This window comes from Nerophis ophidion, linkage group LG11 (genome assembly GCF_033978795.1).
Source record: "Nerophis ophidion isolate RoL-2023_Sa linkage group LG11, RoL_Noph_v1.0, whole genome shotgun sequence".
In the NCBI taxonomy this organism is placed as follows: Eukaryota; Metazoa; Chordata; class Actinopteri; order Syngnathiformes; family Syngnathidae; genus Nerophis; species Nerophis ophidion.
In genome coordinates this window covers 15,900,433-15,916,504 of record NC_084621.1, presented here as the reverse complement: position 1 = coordinate 15,916,504, position 16,072 = coordinate 15,900,433, and the positions used below count along the sequence as shown (strand labels likewise).

Genomic DNA, 16,072 nt, shown 5'->3' with positions numbered 1-16,072 from the left:
CGTTATTGTTGTTTAAATGTGCTATATAAATAGAGTGGATTGGATTGAATTGAATTATATTATTATTGTATTATATATTGTGTATGTATATATATATATATATATATATATATATATATATATATATATATATATATATATATATATATATATATATATATATATATATATATATATACTTTGTATATGTATAGGGGTGGGACCTAATAAGTTTACTTCTTCCCACTCCCTTTTGGGCCAATCTTGACATCTACAAAAGATTAGTCACATGTAATGTTTACAATGTAGGTGTGAATATAATGTATATACATATTTATTTTGTATTTTATGTCATTCTTTTGTTTTGTTTGCATGGTTCAAAATAAACCTTTCATTCATTCATTGTTGTGTATTGTTTTGTTGTATTGATTAATAATAATAATAAATAATAAAAATGGGGCAGTTCCCCTTTAAGAGAACAGGTGAGTCAGTGACAGGTTTATGTATCGTCGGCAAACCGGAAGTTGATCTCATTAGCCAGCAAACAGATGTTGAGCATGACTTTATCTTGGTGTGAAAATGTCCAGGAAGACAAGAAATGTGGGTAAGTTGTTGACACAAATGTTAGACATTGTCAAGCTAGCTCGGCTTTGTTTTGGTCACGTGTACCCGGAAGTGTATCTTTATATGGTCATATGAAAGGAGGTTACGTTGCCTATTAAACGTCCACTTTTTATCCTTTTAAGTCTTGACTGGCGACATGAGACAACTTATCAAATGTCCACTTTTATCCTTTAAGTCTTGACTGGTGACATGAGACAACTTCTAAAACGTCCACTTTTATCCTCAGGAAGTCTTGACCGGCGACATGAGACAACTTGTGTCCTTCTTCATCGGCCTGTCTGCAGGTAGGAGACACTCAACACAAACACTTGCCCTCAAAAGTACATTTCTGTCGACGGCTGAGGAAGGAGAGACGGACGGTGTTATTCCCAACATGTCCACCTACAAAAACATATTCCAAGCACGCATTTGTCTTCCCTCTTAAACCAGTGTTACCGCATTCCTATTATGACGCCCTCAAAGCCTCATCTCAGGCTCGGATATTTAAGCATTGACAATACAGTGGGGCAAAAAGTATTTAGTCAGCAAGTTCTCCTACTTAAAATGATGACAAGAGGTCTGTAATTTTCATCATAGGTACACTTCAACTGTGAGAGACAGAATGTGAAAAAAAATCCAGGAATTCACATTGTAGGAATTTTAAATAATTTATTTGTAAATGATGGTATTTGGTCAAGCGTTCAAAGCTCTCACTGATGGAAGGAGGTTTTGGCTCAAAATCTCACGATACATGGCCCCATTCATTCTTTCCTTAACACGGATCAATCGTCCTGTCCCCTTAGCAGAAAAACAGCCCCAAAGCATGATGTTTCTACCACCATGCTTCATAGTAGGTATGGTGTTCTTGGGATGCAACTCAGTATTCTTCTTCCTCCAAACACCACGAGTTGAGTTTATACCAAAATGGAGGATTGGGAGAATGTCATGTGGTCAGATGAAAGCAAAATAAAACTTTTTGGTATAAACTCAACTTGTGGTGTTTGGAGGAAGAAGAATACTGAGTTGCATCCCAAGAACACCATACCTACTGTGAAGCATGGGGGTGGAAACATCATGCTTTAGGGCTGTTTTTCTGCTAAGGGGACAGGACGATTGATCTGTGTTAAGGAAAGAATGAATGGGGCCATGTATCGTGAGATTTTGAGCCAAAACCTTCCATCAGTGAGTGCTTTCAATGGTTGACCAAATACTTATCTTCCACCATAATTTACAAATAAATTCTTTAAAAATCCATACAATGTGAATTCCTGGATTTTTTTTTCACATTCTGTCTCTCACAGTTGAAGTGTACCTATGATGAAAATTACAGACCTCTGTCATCATTTGAAGTGGGAGAACTTGCACAATTGGTGGCTGATTAAATACTTTTTTTGCCCCACTGTAACTCCCTGAGCGGTCATTTGTCTCTATTTACTTACATCAGGTGTGTCCAAAGTGCGGCCCGGGGGCCATTTGCAGCCCGCAGCTAATCGTTTACCGGCCCGCCACACATTCTGCAAAAATTGCAAAATTGATAGTATTACAAAAATAAAAAATAAACATTTTTAAAAAAAGTGGAATGAGGTGAAATCTAATGAGGAAGAAGTGGCAATGTTGACACAAAGCTGCCATGCAGGCAGAGTTTTTCCCCTTTTGTCTTTATTTTCTTTTTTTTCCATTGCTCAAAAAAAAAAAAGGACAAAAAAATCTATGTTATAATGAATTATTACTTAAAAAGTATCACTTTAAAATGTTTTATGTGGAAAAAATATTGCATATTTTGTCCCATCCATCCATTTTTTACCGCTTATTCCCTTTGTGGTCATCAATCAATGGTAAATCAATCAAAATGTTTTAGTTTTTTTCTAGAAAGTCCCTCAAGTTTAACCAAAAAGTGTGTTTGTCTTACTTAACTTACACGCTGCAAAGATGAGTTTAAACAGTTTTGTGTGGTCGATAATGGAAAGACAAAACGTTTATTAAACTCTTTAATTTTTCCACCATATTTTTGTTGGCGTGAGAAAATTATTTTCGATAAAGTTTCGATTGAAGGGGAACGAATTTGGACATCGTCACTAAAATAATGAAGTTTTACTCTAGTACAGCTCTGAAAACATTTACTCGAGTTAAAATACATCTAAAAGAAAAAAAATACTGATTTAAAAATAATCTGTATAAATAGAATATCACTTTAAAAAAAAAAAATGACGTAAATGTACTACTTCAGGGGTGTCCAAAGTGCGGCCCGGGGTCCATTTGTGGCCTGCAGCTAATAGTTTACCGGCCCGCCACACATTCAGCAAAATTGATAGTATTGCAAAAGTTAAAAAAAAAACATTTAAAAAAAGTGGAATGAGGAGAATCTAATGAGAAAAAGTGGCAATGTTGACACAAAGCTGCCATGCAGGAAGTTTTTTTTTTCCTTTCGTCTTTATTTTCTTTTTTTTCCATCGCTCAAAAAAAAAGGACAAAAAAATCAATGTTATAATGAATTATTACTTAAAAATTATCACTTTAAAATGTTTTATGTGGAAAAAATACTGCATATGTTGTGTGGTTGCCATATAAAAACATCAAAGTTTTGACAAAAGAGGAAAAAACAAACAAAATAATAGTTCAAACTTAAAATCGACAGATATATCGGAAGTTGATCTTGAAATTTAAGCGTTAAAAGTAAAAAACAAAACAAATAAAAATGCATTACTTTATGAGTGGGGAACCTTTCAGATCTCAAATATATTTAGTAGGATTTTATTTAACTTTTCACTGCGATTACTCCAAAATATTAAATAATTAAAATCAATGGTGTCCTGCATTATGATCTTTGAGGGCTTTAATTGCTAAATAAAGGAACTCTCCTGAAGGAACCAATAAAGTACTATCCATCTAAATGCTGCATATTTCAGTTTTACTATAAAAAACAAAGTTGTCTTTGACAGAAAAGGCATAAACCTCAAGTTGATATAGAGATTTACTGTAAGCGTTAAATAAAAAATAATAATAATATTTTGACTTTTTTTTTAACATTTTAGTGACTGAGACCCCCTATGCTCCCCGGGAGCCCTAAGGATTAAAACAGCCAAAATCCATATATTTTGTTATGGTTTGAGAATGAAAAATTTCCAAATGGCCCCCGCATGCTTAAATGTTTCCGTGTGGAAATACGGTACTTATGATACATGCTGTATGTATACATATGTACTTACAGCAGGATAATTGTTGTATGAAATGCATTCTATTGATCTAGTAAGACTCTTTAGCGCCGCCCTAGTGGCTCCCTGGAGCCTTTTCAAAAATATATGAAAATTGAAAAGATGGTGGAAAAAAATATAATTTTTTTTTAATATTGTCTCTGTAAGAGAGCAAACATGACACAAAAAGCCTTCTTAATTGTTAGAAATCCCACTGTTTGTATCAAATATGCTTCACTGATGAGCGTATTTGGCGAGCGCCCTTTGGTCCTACTTATTTCGGCAGTCCATGAACGCACCATAGTTTGTTTACATGTACAACTTTCTTTCTTGCACCTCCAGAAATATTTATTTTTCAATTTGTTATTGTCTAATATGCATACTTGTCAACCTTGAGACCTACGATTTTTGGAGGTGGGGGGCGTGGTCGGGGGTTGGGCGAGGGAGGGGCGTTGTTGGGGGCGTGGTTAAGAGGGGAGGAGCATATTTACAGCTATCCATCCATCCATTTCCTACCGCTTATTCCCTTTGGGGTCACGGGGGGCGCTGGTGCCTATCTCAGCTACAATCGGGCGGAAGGCGGGGTCCACCCTGGACAAGTCGCCACCTCATCGCAGCATGTGTAGAAATCTTTATTTATAATTGAATCACTTGTTTATTTTTCAACAAGTTTTTAGTTTTTTATATATCTTTTTTCCAAATAGTTCAAGAAAGACCACTACAAATGAGCAATATTTTGCATTTATACAATTTAATAAATTAGAAACTGATGACATAGTGCTGTATTTTACTTCTTTATAATATTTTTTAACCAAAAATGCTTTGCTCTGATTCGGGGGTACTTTAATTAAAAACAATTTCACAGAGGGTACATCTCTGAAAAAAGGTCGAGAACCACTGCTCTAAAAGCCGTAGATGTTATTGTCACATATGCAGACACAGTAGATGGCAGCATTGTCCTGGTTAAGAGTGTCACAACATTGCTGTTTACGGTAGACGAAAACGTGACTGCTGTTGTTGTGTGTTGTTGCCGCGCTGGGAGAACGTCAATGAAACTGCCTAACAATAAACCCACATAAGAAACCAAGAACTCGCCCTCGATCATTCTACAGTTATAATGTCATTGGGCAGGCACGCTGTTTATATTGTGGGAAAGCGGACGTGAAAACAGGCTGTCGACACGTCACTCAGGTCCGCATGGAACTGGAGGTGGCGTGGCTTCCAGCTCCGCCTGAATTTCGGGAGAAAATTTGTCCCGGGAGGTTTTCAGGAGAGGCGCTGAATTTTGGAAGTCTCCCGGAAAATCCAGGAGTGTTGGCAAGTATGCCAATATGGCTCTTTCAACATTTTGGGTTGCCGACCCTTGATGTTGTCTGAATTTGTGATGGCTGAAAAAAACAGAAATATGTTGTGTGTAGCATCATTTAATAACTCACTAGACAAAGTTCACATTTAGTCTTCTAAATTAATGCAAAAAATCAAAGCTGTGTTTTGGTGCATTCCACACGCCTTCCTTCCCTGCCTGCCTAATACAACAAAAGATATTCCGGCGTTTGTGTGCTGCGGCAAACAAGCATAGAAAATGAGCAATTTGAATTATATTTCAATTTGTTCCTTGACGAGGGCCCGCTGTTCATGCATGAGAGATAATCATTCAAGTAATAATCGTCTGCTACATTCTCATATAATTAAATACTTTTTTCTTTGCCAAGGCCGCCCGTTGAAAATGGATTCGGCAAAACGGTGTTTGAGCCCACAACGCTTTGGGGCTCAGTCTGTTGCACTTTTCCGCCCAATGGTTTCACAAGTTAAAAAAAAAATAAATAAATAAATAAATCTGCAAGTCATCATGGAGAATCAGGCCTGTTTACTGGCATGGATGATGACATTATCATTATATTTTATATATATATATACATATATATAGATATATACATATATATCTATATATATATATATATATATATATATATATATATATATATATATATATATATATATATATATATATATATATATATATATAGATAATTTTCGTTTAAATTTCTTTGCTCATTGTTGACCTCGAGCTTTCTTTCCTGCTAGTTTTCCTGTTAACATCAGTTTTTCTAAAGATATGTCCCAGGAATTCCAGCTGCCTATTTCGAATCGTTGCAATAAGATATCTTCTTGTTTTTGCCTTCGCCAATACCTGTTCATAACTTCTCTTTTCTGTCCCTGATATGTGGAGTATTTTTCTGAAGAACCCCATTTCAGTTGTCTCTAATTTTCTCAGTTGTCGATTGTTTAGAGTCCAACAACATTCAAAGTAAAGTAGGACGGACCATGCATACATTGCAGGACTTTCTGCAAATTTCTAAAATTATTCGCAAGTCAAACCACAATTTTGCTTCAATTAAAAAAAAAAACATTTGCAAATAAATAAGAATTTTCTATAAGTAAAATAAAATAAAAAAAATTCACAGATACAAAAACTATTTTCTGCAAGTACAAAAAACGATTTGCAAGGCAAACCACAATTTTCTTCAGTTAAAAAAATAATTAGCAGTTATAAAAATAATTTTCTGCAAAAAAAAAAAAGATTAGCAAGTATTAAAACACTTTTCTGCAAGAAAAATGTATTTTCAAGTTAAAAACAACAATTATTTTTAATTAAAAAAATTATTCGCAAGTAAACTATTTTTTTCAATTATGAAAATGATTCACAAGTATAAAAACCTTTTTCTGCAAATACAAAAAACCGATTTGAAAGTCAAACCTCAATTTTCTTTAATTAAAAAAAATATTTGCAAATAAAAATCATTTTTTGCAAGTAAAAAAAATATTTGCGAGTAAAAAAAAAACTTTTTTTTTAAATAAAGAAAATGATTAGCAAGAAAAAAAAAATTATGTGAGGGGAAAAAATGATTTGCAAGTACACAAACACTTTTCTGCAAGTAAAAAAATGATTCACAAGTCAAACCACAAATTTTTCAATTTGAAAAAACGATTTGCAAATAAAAAAAAATTCTGCAAGTAGAAAACAATTGTTTTCAATTTTCTGCAAGTTAAAAAAAATATTCACAAGTATAAAAACTATTTTCTGCAAGTAAAAAAACGATTTTCAAGTCAAACCACAATTCTCTTCAGTTAAAAAAACAATTAGCAAGTATAAAAATAATTTTCTCCAAACAAAAAACAAAAAAAAACGATTAACAAGTATTAAAACACTTTTCTGGAAGAAAAATTGATTTGCAAGTAAAAAAAACCCTATTATTTTCAATTTAAAAAATGATTCGCAAGTAAACAATTTTTTTCAATTAATAATATAATTTGCAAGTATAAGAACACTTTTCTGCAAGTAAAAAAAACGATTTGCAAGTCAAACCTCAATTTTCTTTAATTAAAAAAATTATTTGCACATAAAAATAATTTTCTGCAAGTAAAATAAATTTTTGCAAGTAAAAAAACTTTTTTTTAAATAAAAAAAATGATTAGCAAGTAAAAAAAAATCATTTTCTGTGAGGGAAAAAATTATTTGCAAGTAAAAAAATGATTCACAAGTCAAATCACACATTTCTTCAATTTAAAAAGACGATTTGCAAATAAATAAAAAAAATCTGCAAGTAAAGAACAATTTTTTTCAATTTTCTGCAAGTAAAAAAAATGAGTTTTGCAAATCTAACATCTATTGTCTTGAAATGAAAACTCTTGCCAGTAATATTCCTCCACCCTGCGTGATCCACACACCTGTAGTGCCCACTCTACAACGACAGGTGGTGCTGTCAGAGCGACTGTTACTTGGTCATGGTGCTGTCTGCCAAAAATAGCAAAGAAGAAGAAACAGGGAGGGTCCTAAATTTGTGGACAATAGAAAGGGGAAAAACGCTCAACCTGTAAGTTTCCCCTGCAGTTCTTTGACTTGCAGAAAATAGTTTTTATACTTTGCAAATGGTTTTTTTTTCTTGCTTGCAGACATTTTTTTTTTTTAACTTGTGAATCATTTTTTAATTGAAGAAAATTGTTTTACTTGCGACTCGTTGGTTATGAGTAAAACCATTTGAGTTGTGGTAGTAATTTCCCTGCATATGAATTTTTAGGGAGTCTCAAACTATGGCACGTGTCCGCCAAATATCTGAGTCATTATTTAAGTACAGTGTTTTTTTCTTCCTATATTCGACCTAGGGTTGTCCCCATAGCAATATTTTGGTACCGGTACCAAAATGTATTTCTATACTTTTTGATACTTTTTTAAACAAAGGGTCTTATTGTAACAAAAAAATCTTAGTGTACATGAAAGTATGTTTGTTATCGTATTTTAGTCCTTAAATAAAATGTTGAACATACTAGACAACTTGTCTTTTAGTAGTAAGTAAACAAACAAAGACTCCTAATTAGTCTGCAGTAACATATTGTGTCATTTATACACCTATTATTTTCTACACATTATGAGGGACAAACTGTAAAAATGGATTATTAATCTACTTGTTCATTTACTGTTAATATCTGCTTATTTTCTGTTTTAACATGTTCTATCTACACTTCTGTTAAAATGTAACAATCACTTATACTTCTCTTCTTTGATACTTGACATTAGTTTGGGTGATACCACACATTTAGGTATCGATCCGATACCAAGTAGCTACAGGATCATACATTGGTCATATTCAAAGTCCTCATGTGTCCAGGAACGTATTTACTGACTTTATAAACATATGAATTAAAAACAAAAACAAAAAAAGATTTAGTGATGATAAAAAATATCGATGTAATTATTGTAGTATCGACTAGATCAGTGTTTTTCAACCACTGTGCTGTGGCACGCTAGTGTGCCGTGAGATCTTGTCTGGTGTGCCGTGAGAAATTATGCAACGTCACCTAATTTATGCCAAAAATATTTTCTGCAAATCGATAATCATAATCTGCCAATAATATGCCGTTGCTTAGTGTCTGTGCCGTGTAAAACTCGGCAGGGTAGCCACGTAAAACTCCATGTCAGGAGGTGGCAGCATTGTTTTGTAAAAGTCTGAATGTGGCGGGTGAGACAAGGATGGTTTGTTGTGAATGTGGATCCCGACTTAACAAATTGAAAAACTTATTCAGGTGTTACCATTTAGTGGTCAATTGTACGGAATATGTACTGAACTGTGCAATCTACTAATAAAAGTCTCAATCAATCAATCCCGATATGCAGACCACAGTGGGAGGCAGTGTGCAGGTAAAAAATGTATGTAATGCTTAAACCCAAAATGAACGAAAGGGAAAGGAAAAGGCTATGCAAAACGAAAGTCAAACTGAACTGGCTACAAAGTAAACAGAGACAAAATGCTGGATGACAGCAAAAACTTGCGGCGTCCAAAGAGTACATTCATACGTGACACGACAATCAACAATGTCCACACAAAGAAAGATAGCAACAATAATAATAATAATAGATTTTATTTGTAAAAAGCACTTTACGTTGAGCAAACAACCTCAAAGAGCCACAGTGTAAAAAGTAAATGAAATATAAAACTAGAAACAGCCCAAAAGCTACAACCAGCATGCATGTCTATAGAAAGGCTTTTTTTAAAAAGATGGGTTTTTAAACCTTTTTTAAAAACATCCACAGTCTGAGGTGCCCTCAGGTAGTCAGGGAGAGTGTTCCACAGACTGGGAGCAGCGCAGCAGAACAACAACAACATAGATAGCCTTGCTTGCTAACACGAAGTACATTTTTTTACGTTTCCTAGAGGTGGTGTGCCTCCAGATTTTTTTATGACAAAAATTTGCCTAGGTTGAAAAACACTGGACTAGATCATTTTGTACTCTGTATCATTACAGTGGATATCAGGTGTAGGTCCAACCATAGTATTGGTTTTTCATTCAGGAGCGCTATCTTTTGTAAACGGTGAGCTATTTTATCCTCCTATGGCAGTGGTTCTTAGCCTGGGTTCGATCGAACCCTAGGGGTTCGGTGAGTCGGCCTCAGGGGTTCGGCGGAGGTCAAAACACACCCGACTCACCGTGTAAATAAAAACTTCTCCCTATCGGCGTATTACGGATAAGTAATTTGTTGTGAGTTTATGCACTGTGTTGGTTTTGTTCTTTGAACAAAGTGATCTTCATGCAGTTAATTTTGTGCACCAGTAAAAAAACATGGTAACACTTTAGTATGGGGAACATATTCACCATTAATTAGTTGCTTATTAACGTGCAATTTAGTAACATATTGGCTCTTAACTAATCATTATTAAGTACGTATTAATGCCTTATTTGGCATGGCCTTATTATAACCCTAACCCTAACTCTAACCAAATAACTCTAAATTAAGTCTTTGTTACTTAGAATTAGGGCTGCAACAAATAATCAATTTAATTGTTTAAAATCGATTATAAAAATAGTTGGCGATTAATTTACTCATCGATTTGTTGGATCTATGTTACACATGCGCATAGGCTACTTTTTTTTATTTATTAAAAAAATATATACATATTTTTTTTAATAAACCTTTATTTACAAACCCCATTTCCATATGAGTTGGGCAATTGTGTTAAATGTAAATATAAACGGAATACAATGATTTGCAAGTCTTTTTCAACCCATATTCAATTGAATGCACTACAAAACAACATATTTGATGTTCAAACTCATAAACTTTATTTTTTTTTTGCAAATAATAATTAACTTAGAATTTCATGGCTGCAACACGTGCCAAAGTAGTTGGGAAAGGGCATGTTCACCACTGTGTTACATCACATTTTCTTTTAAAAACACTCAATAAATGTTTGGGAACTGAGGAAACTAATTGTTGAAGCTTCGAAAGTGGAATTCTTTACCATTCTTGCTTGATCTACAACTTAAGTTGTTCAATAGTCCGGGGTCTTGTTGTCGTATTTTACACTTCATAATGAGCCACATATTTTTGATGGGAGACAGGTCTGGACTGTAGGCGGGCCAGGAAAGTACCCGCACTCTTTTACTACGAACCCACACTGTTGTAACACGTGGCTTGGCTTTGGTTTGCTGAAATAAGCAGGGGCGTCCATGATAACAATGCTTGGATGACAACATGTGTTGCTCCAAAACCTGTATGGACCTTTCAGCCTTAATGGTGCCTTCACAGATGTCTAAGTTACCCATGCCTTGGGCACTAATACACCCCCATACCATCACAGATGCTGGCTTTTCAACTTCACGCCTATAACAATCCAATCAAATATTTTCGTCTTTGTTCCAGAGGACACGACGTCCACAGTTTCCAAATATAATTTGAAATGGGGACTTGTCAGACCACAGAACACTTTTCCACTTTGCATCAGTCCATCTTAGATGAGCTCGGGCCCAGCCAAGCCGGCGGCATTCCTAAGTGTTGTTGATAATTGGCTTTCGCTTTGCCTAGTAGAGTTTTAACTTGCACTTACAGTTGTAGCGACCAACTGTAGTTACTGACAGTTTTTCTATGAAGTGTTCCTGAGCCCATTTGGTGATATCCTTTACACACTGATTTTGTTTTTTGATGCAGTACCGCCTGAGGGATCAAAGGTCCATAATATCATCGCTTACGTGCAGTGATTTCTCCAGATTTTCTGAACCTTTTGATGATTTTACGGACCTTAGATGGTAAAATCCTTAAATTCCTTGCAATAGCTTGCTGAGAAATGTTGTTCTAAAACGGTTTGACAATTTGCTTACAAAGTGGTGACCCTTTCCCAATCCTTGTTTGTGAATGACTGAGCATTTCATGGAAGCTGCTTTTATACCCAATCATGGCACCCACCTGTTCCCAATTAGCCTGCACACCTGTGGGATGTGTTTGATGAGCATTCCTCAACTTAATCAGTTTTTTTTGCCACCTTTCCCAACTTCTTTGTCACGTGTTGCTGGCATCAAATTCTAAAGTTAATGATTATTTGCAAAAAAAAAAAATGTTGATCAGTTTTAGCATCAAATATGTTGTCTTTGTAGTATATTCAACTGAATATGGGTTGAAAATGATTTGCAAATCATTGTATTCCGTTTATATTTACATCTAACACAATTTCCCAACTCATATGGAAACAGGGTTTGTATAAACTGCAACCTTTACAAACAGCAGAGAAGCAATAATCGAAATAAGTATGGTGCCAGTATGGTGTTTTTCAATAAAATACTGGAAAGAATAGAAATGTAGTTTGTCTTTTTTATCCGATTACTAATCGATGTAATAATCGACTGATTAATCGATTATCAAATTAGTTGTTAGTTGCAGCCTTACTTAGAATATGTTCCTCTGGTGTCCAAAAAACTCTAAATTAAGTCTTTGTTACTTAGAATATGTTCCCCATACTAAAGTGTCACCAAAAACATATATCGTATTTTTCGGACTATAAGTTGCTCCGGAGTATAAGTCGCATCCACGGCCAAACTATGAAAAAAAAACCTTGAGTTATAGTCCGAAAAATACGGTAAATCTGTCTTGAATTTGAAAAAAACATTTACATTGTATTTTTCACTAAAGAAGGGTTCGATACCTCCAACAAAGTTAGAAGCACTGTCCTATGGTGTGTAGTGAAGCATGTTTAGCTATTCCTCATCATCCAGTGATAATATTACATGTAGGAAACTTATTTTATTTGTCGCCATTGAAGCCACGGTTAGTGATTTAGAAGTAACAAAACACTGACAACTGCGGATAGTTGTTAGCTGCTAGCTAGCTAGCCATGTCTTAAAGCAGCTCTTCCTGAGGGCGTTTCAGTGTTATAACTTCACCTTTATCTTAAATTTTTTACACCAAAATGCGTCCATTCTCCCTTTTCTGTCCACACACTGTGTCTGCTTGTAAGTACTCTGTGTGTGTGTGCTGCTCAACATGCTCCTCTGCTCGTAAAACCAGCAATGTCATGATGTGATGACGCCGTCATGCCCGTTAAAAAAATAATAAAAAATTAAAGCTGCAAGCAGCGATGGATGAGACCGCTTGGGCTGCTGCCCCCGCGACCTAAGCCCGGATAAGTGGTAGAAGATGGATGGATGGATTATTACACAGAGAAAAAATTGTATACATATGTGTTATACATCAGTCTCATAGTAATAACAGTTGTAAAGTGGCTTGAGACTCTAATGCATTGTGAACGGAGTGGAGCTTTTGTATTGAAGGGGGAATAGCAAACTTCCTGTTGATTTTAGCTGGAGGTTGTCAGCCTATGAAATATAGGTCTCAGTGAGACCTACATTGAGGTTTTTGTTTCATATGAGTATGACATTTCTACAGTGAGTTAGAGGCAGTTTTGTCTGAGCAGGAAGCCGCCATCTTGTGACAACATTAGCGCGACTGCAACAGCGCACCGGTACTTTGCGGGCTCATAAAATCCAAACCGGGGTAGCTATCAAAACTCTTTCATCAACTTTTAATCAGAAGGGTTCAATCTCTCTTCTGTGTTTTATTAGAAGCGGAAACGACAAACAGCCTCAGAGGAGATAATGTTTTAAAAAAAGCAATTTTTTTTTCAGGCATCTTTTGTATTGAAGGGGGAATTGCAAACTTCCTGTTGATTTTAGCTGGGAGGTATGAGTGTATGAAATATAGGTCTAACTGAGACCTACATACAGGTGTGTGTTTCATGTTTCTACGATATTGCTACTGAAAGTTACAGACAGTTTTGTCTATGTTTTTCCTAGGGGGCGCAAGAGCACAATTTTTACTTTTGGGGTTTGGTTTTTTACTTAGATCACAATTTTAGCCAGTCCTGATGTGTGTGTCAAATTTAGTAAGTTTTGAAGCATGTTAAGGGGGTCACATTACAGCTCAAAGAGGCGGCGGAATAATAATAAAGAATAATAATAAAACCTTAGAAATTCAATAGATCCTCTGTCCCAAAGGGACATCTTTCCCTAATAATAAAACCTTAAAAATTCAATAGGGTCCGCTGTCCCAAAGGGACATCTTTCCCTAATAATGAAACCTTAGAAATTCAATAGGGTCCTCTGTCCCAAAGGGACATCTTTCCCTAATAATAAAACCTTAGAAATTCAATAGGGTCCTCGGTCCCGAAGGGACATCTTTCCCTAATAATAAAACCTTAGAAATTCAATAGGGTCCTCTGTCCCAAAGGGACATCTTTCCCTAATAATAAAACCTTAGAAATTCAATAGGGTCCTCTGTCCCAAAGGGACATCTTTCCTTAATAGTAAAACCTTAGAAATTCAATAGGGTCCTCAGTCCCTAAGGGACATCTTTCCCTGATAATAAAACCTTAGAAATTCAATAGGGTCCTCTGTCCCAAAGGGACATCTTTCCCTAATAATAAAACCTTAGAAATTCAATAGGGTCCTCTGTCCCAAAGGGACATCTTTCCCTAATAATAAAACCTTAGAAATTCAATAGGGTCCTCTGTCCCAAAGGGACATCTTTCCTTAATAGTAAAACCTTAGAAATTCAATAGGGTCCTCTGTCCCAAAGGGACATCTTTCCATAATAATAAAACCTTAGAAATTCAATAGGGTCCTCTGTCCCAAAGGGACAACTTTCCCTAATAATAAAACCTTAGAAATTCAATAGGGTCCTCTGTCCCAAAGGGACACCGGTCCCTAAATATGGCGAACAGGTACGTTTTAAACAGAGTATAGTACTGTTTTTGATTCATTAGTACCGCGATACTGTACTAGTACCGGTATACCGTACAACCCTAATTCTAACCCAGTGTGCTATGTTACATAATAATAAAATAATGAATATACTTGTTTAAATAACCCCTCTGCCTTACGCTGCTGTATTTTAACGTCGGCCACTATGGTGGTACTTGGAGAGCCAAGTGTTTTCTGAGGTGGTACTTGGTCAAAAAAAAGTTTAAAAATGGACTTTTGCAGCGTGTCCAATGACTGCAGTGATGAATCATCTTTGTGCTGATGCAGTGTGGAGGAAGGCTAATAAGTGAGTTCCTTTGCAAAGAACATAAGAATTGCAAAAGGTCATGTGATTTTAAAAGTGGACATCGGAAGCCCTCTGAGGACCAAAATATGTAAATGGGGACAAGATAGTTGATTATTGCAGCAGAAAGTGGAAGTAGACGTCATATCTAAGGGTCATCATGAGTTCTTTTTCACTGGAAAGTTTCCATGTTGTAGTGTTTTTTTCAAGTGGTCTCAGAAGTGCTATGAAAGTGTCCTGTCCAAAATTTACACCGTTTTAAGGTACTTTCCCCTCAGTCTGTAGCTTTAATACTAATGAGCTAGGTTTCTGTTGTGCACTTTTGACACATACTTTGTGGACGACGACGTCCAAAATGATCCTCACCATTATTTTCATTGCCTTTGAAATCACCGTTAATACCACAAGTATTCATACAGTTGGAAACGCCGTCATTTATTGTACCGCCCAAACTCAACTTCAAATATAATCTAAAGAACAATGGACATAAATGACCGTATTTCCTTGAATTGCCGCCGGGGCGCTAATTAATTTAAAACTTCTTCTCACTCCGGCGCTTACCAAAGGCATGCAGTAAATTTGGGCCTGCGCTTATAAGTTTGAGTGTGATGTAAGGATACCATCATGAAAAGCACATTTAATAAAAAAAACGTTATTATGGTCTTACCTTTACTTATAAATGAAGTCCGTGCGCAGCTCCTTCTGATCAAAAGCATCGATAACTTGTTTATAGAAGTCTTCCTTATCTTTCTTCAGTTTTAAGTCTCGATGGAGATCTTCTTTTATTACCTCCTGCTTCGATGGAAAGTCCAGTTTAAAAAACTGTTTTATTTTAGATATGTAATCCTCCATGTTAAAAGTGCAAGCGAGAGGAAAAAATAAACGATCGCTGCTCACTCTTGCTGCTTGTTGTCACTTCTTCTGCAGCCGAGTTGTCGCAAGGAGGATCACTAGCGCCCTCTACCATATTTGAAACACGCAAAATAATTAGCATATGCCTAGAATTTCCACCGGGTCAAACTCGTCACGTCATGAGTGACACTTCACCTGTCATTATTCTCAAAATCGCATGAAGGGAAGAAGATTAATAGCTATTCCGTAGGATTTAAGGTCCCAGCTATTGAATATGCTAAAAAGAACAGTAAGCAGCTATGTTTTATTGATATACCGTAGCTGCGTGTGTCAAATATGAGTCAATAAATGACTCCCGCTTCCTGGTGGTAGAGGGCGCTAGTGATCCTTCTTGCGACGACTCGGCTGCAGAAGAAGTGACAACAAGAAGCAAGAGTGAGCAGCGATCGTTTATTTTTTCCTCTCGCTTGCACTTTTAACATGGAGGATTACATATCTAAAATAAAACAATTTTCTAAACTGGACTTTCAATCGAAGCAGGAGGTAATAAAGGAAGATCTCCATCGAGACAGAGAGACTT

General features: G+C 35.7%; 1 protein-coding gene across 1 annotated transcript in view; it reads left to right on the top strand.

The window, feature by feature from the left end:
• The first annotated feature begins 487 nt into the window (after window positions 1-487).
• The window catches only part of si:dkeyp-97a10.3 (uncharacterized), a 34,347-nt gene continuing 18,762 nt past the window's right edge, over window positions 488-16,072 (top strand). The window contains exons 1-2 of the mRNA XM_061915154.1: window positions 488-583; window positions 830-887. Coding sequence (XP_061771138.1) covers window positions 578-583; window positions 830-887 — 64 coding nt within the window. The 5' untranslated portion in view covers window positions 488-577. The remainder of the gene's footprint in view (window positions 584-829; window positions 888-16,072) is intronic.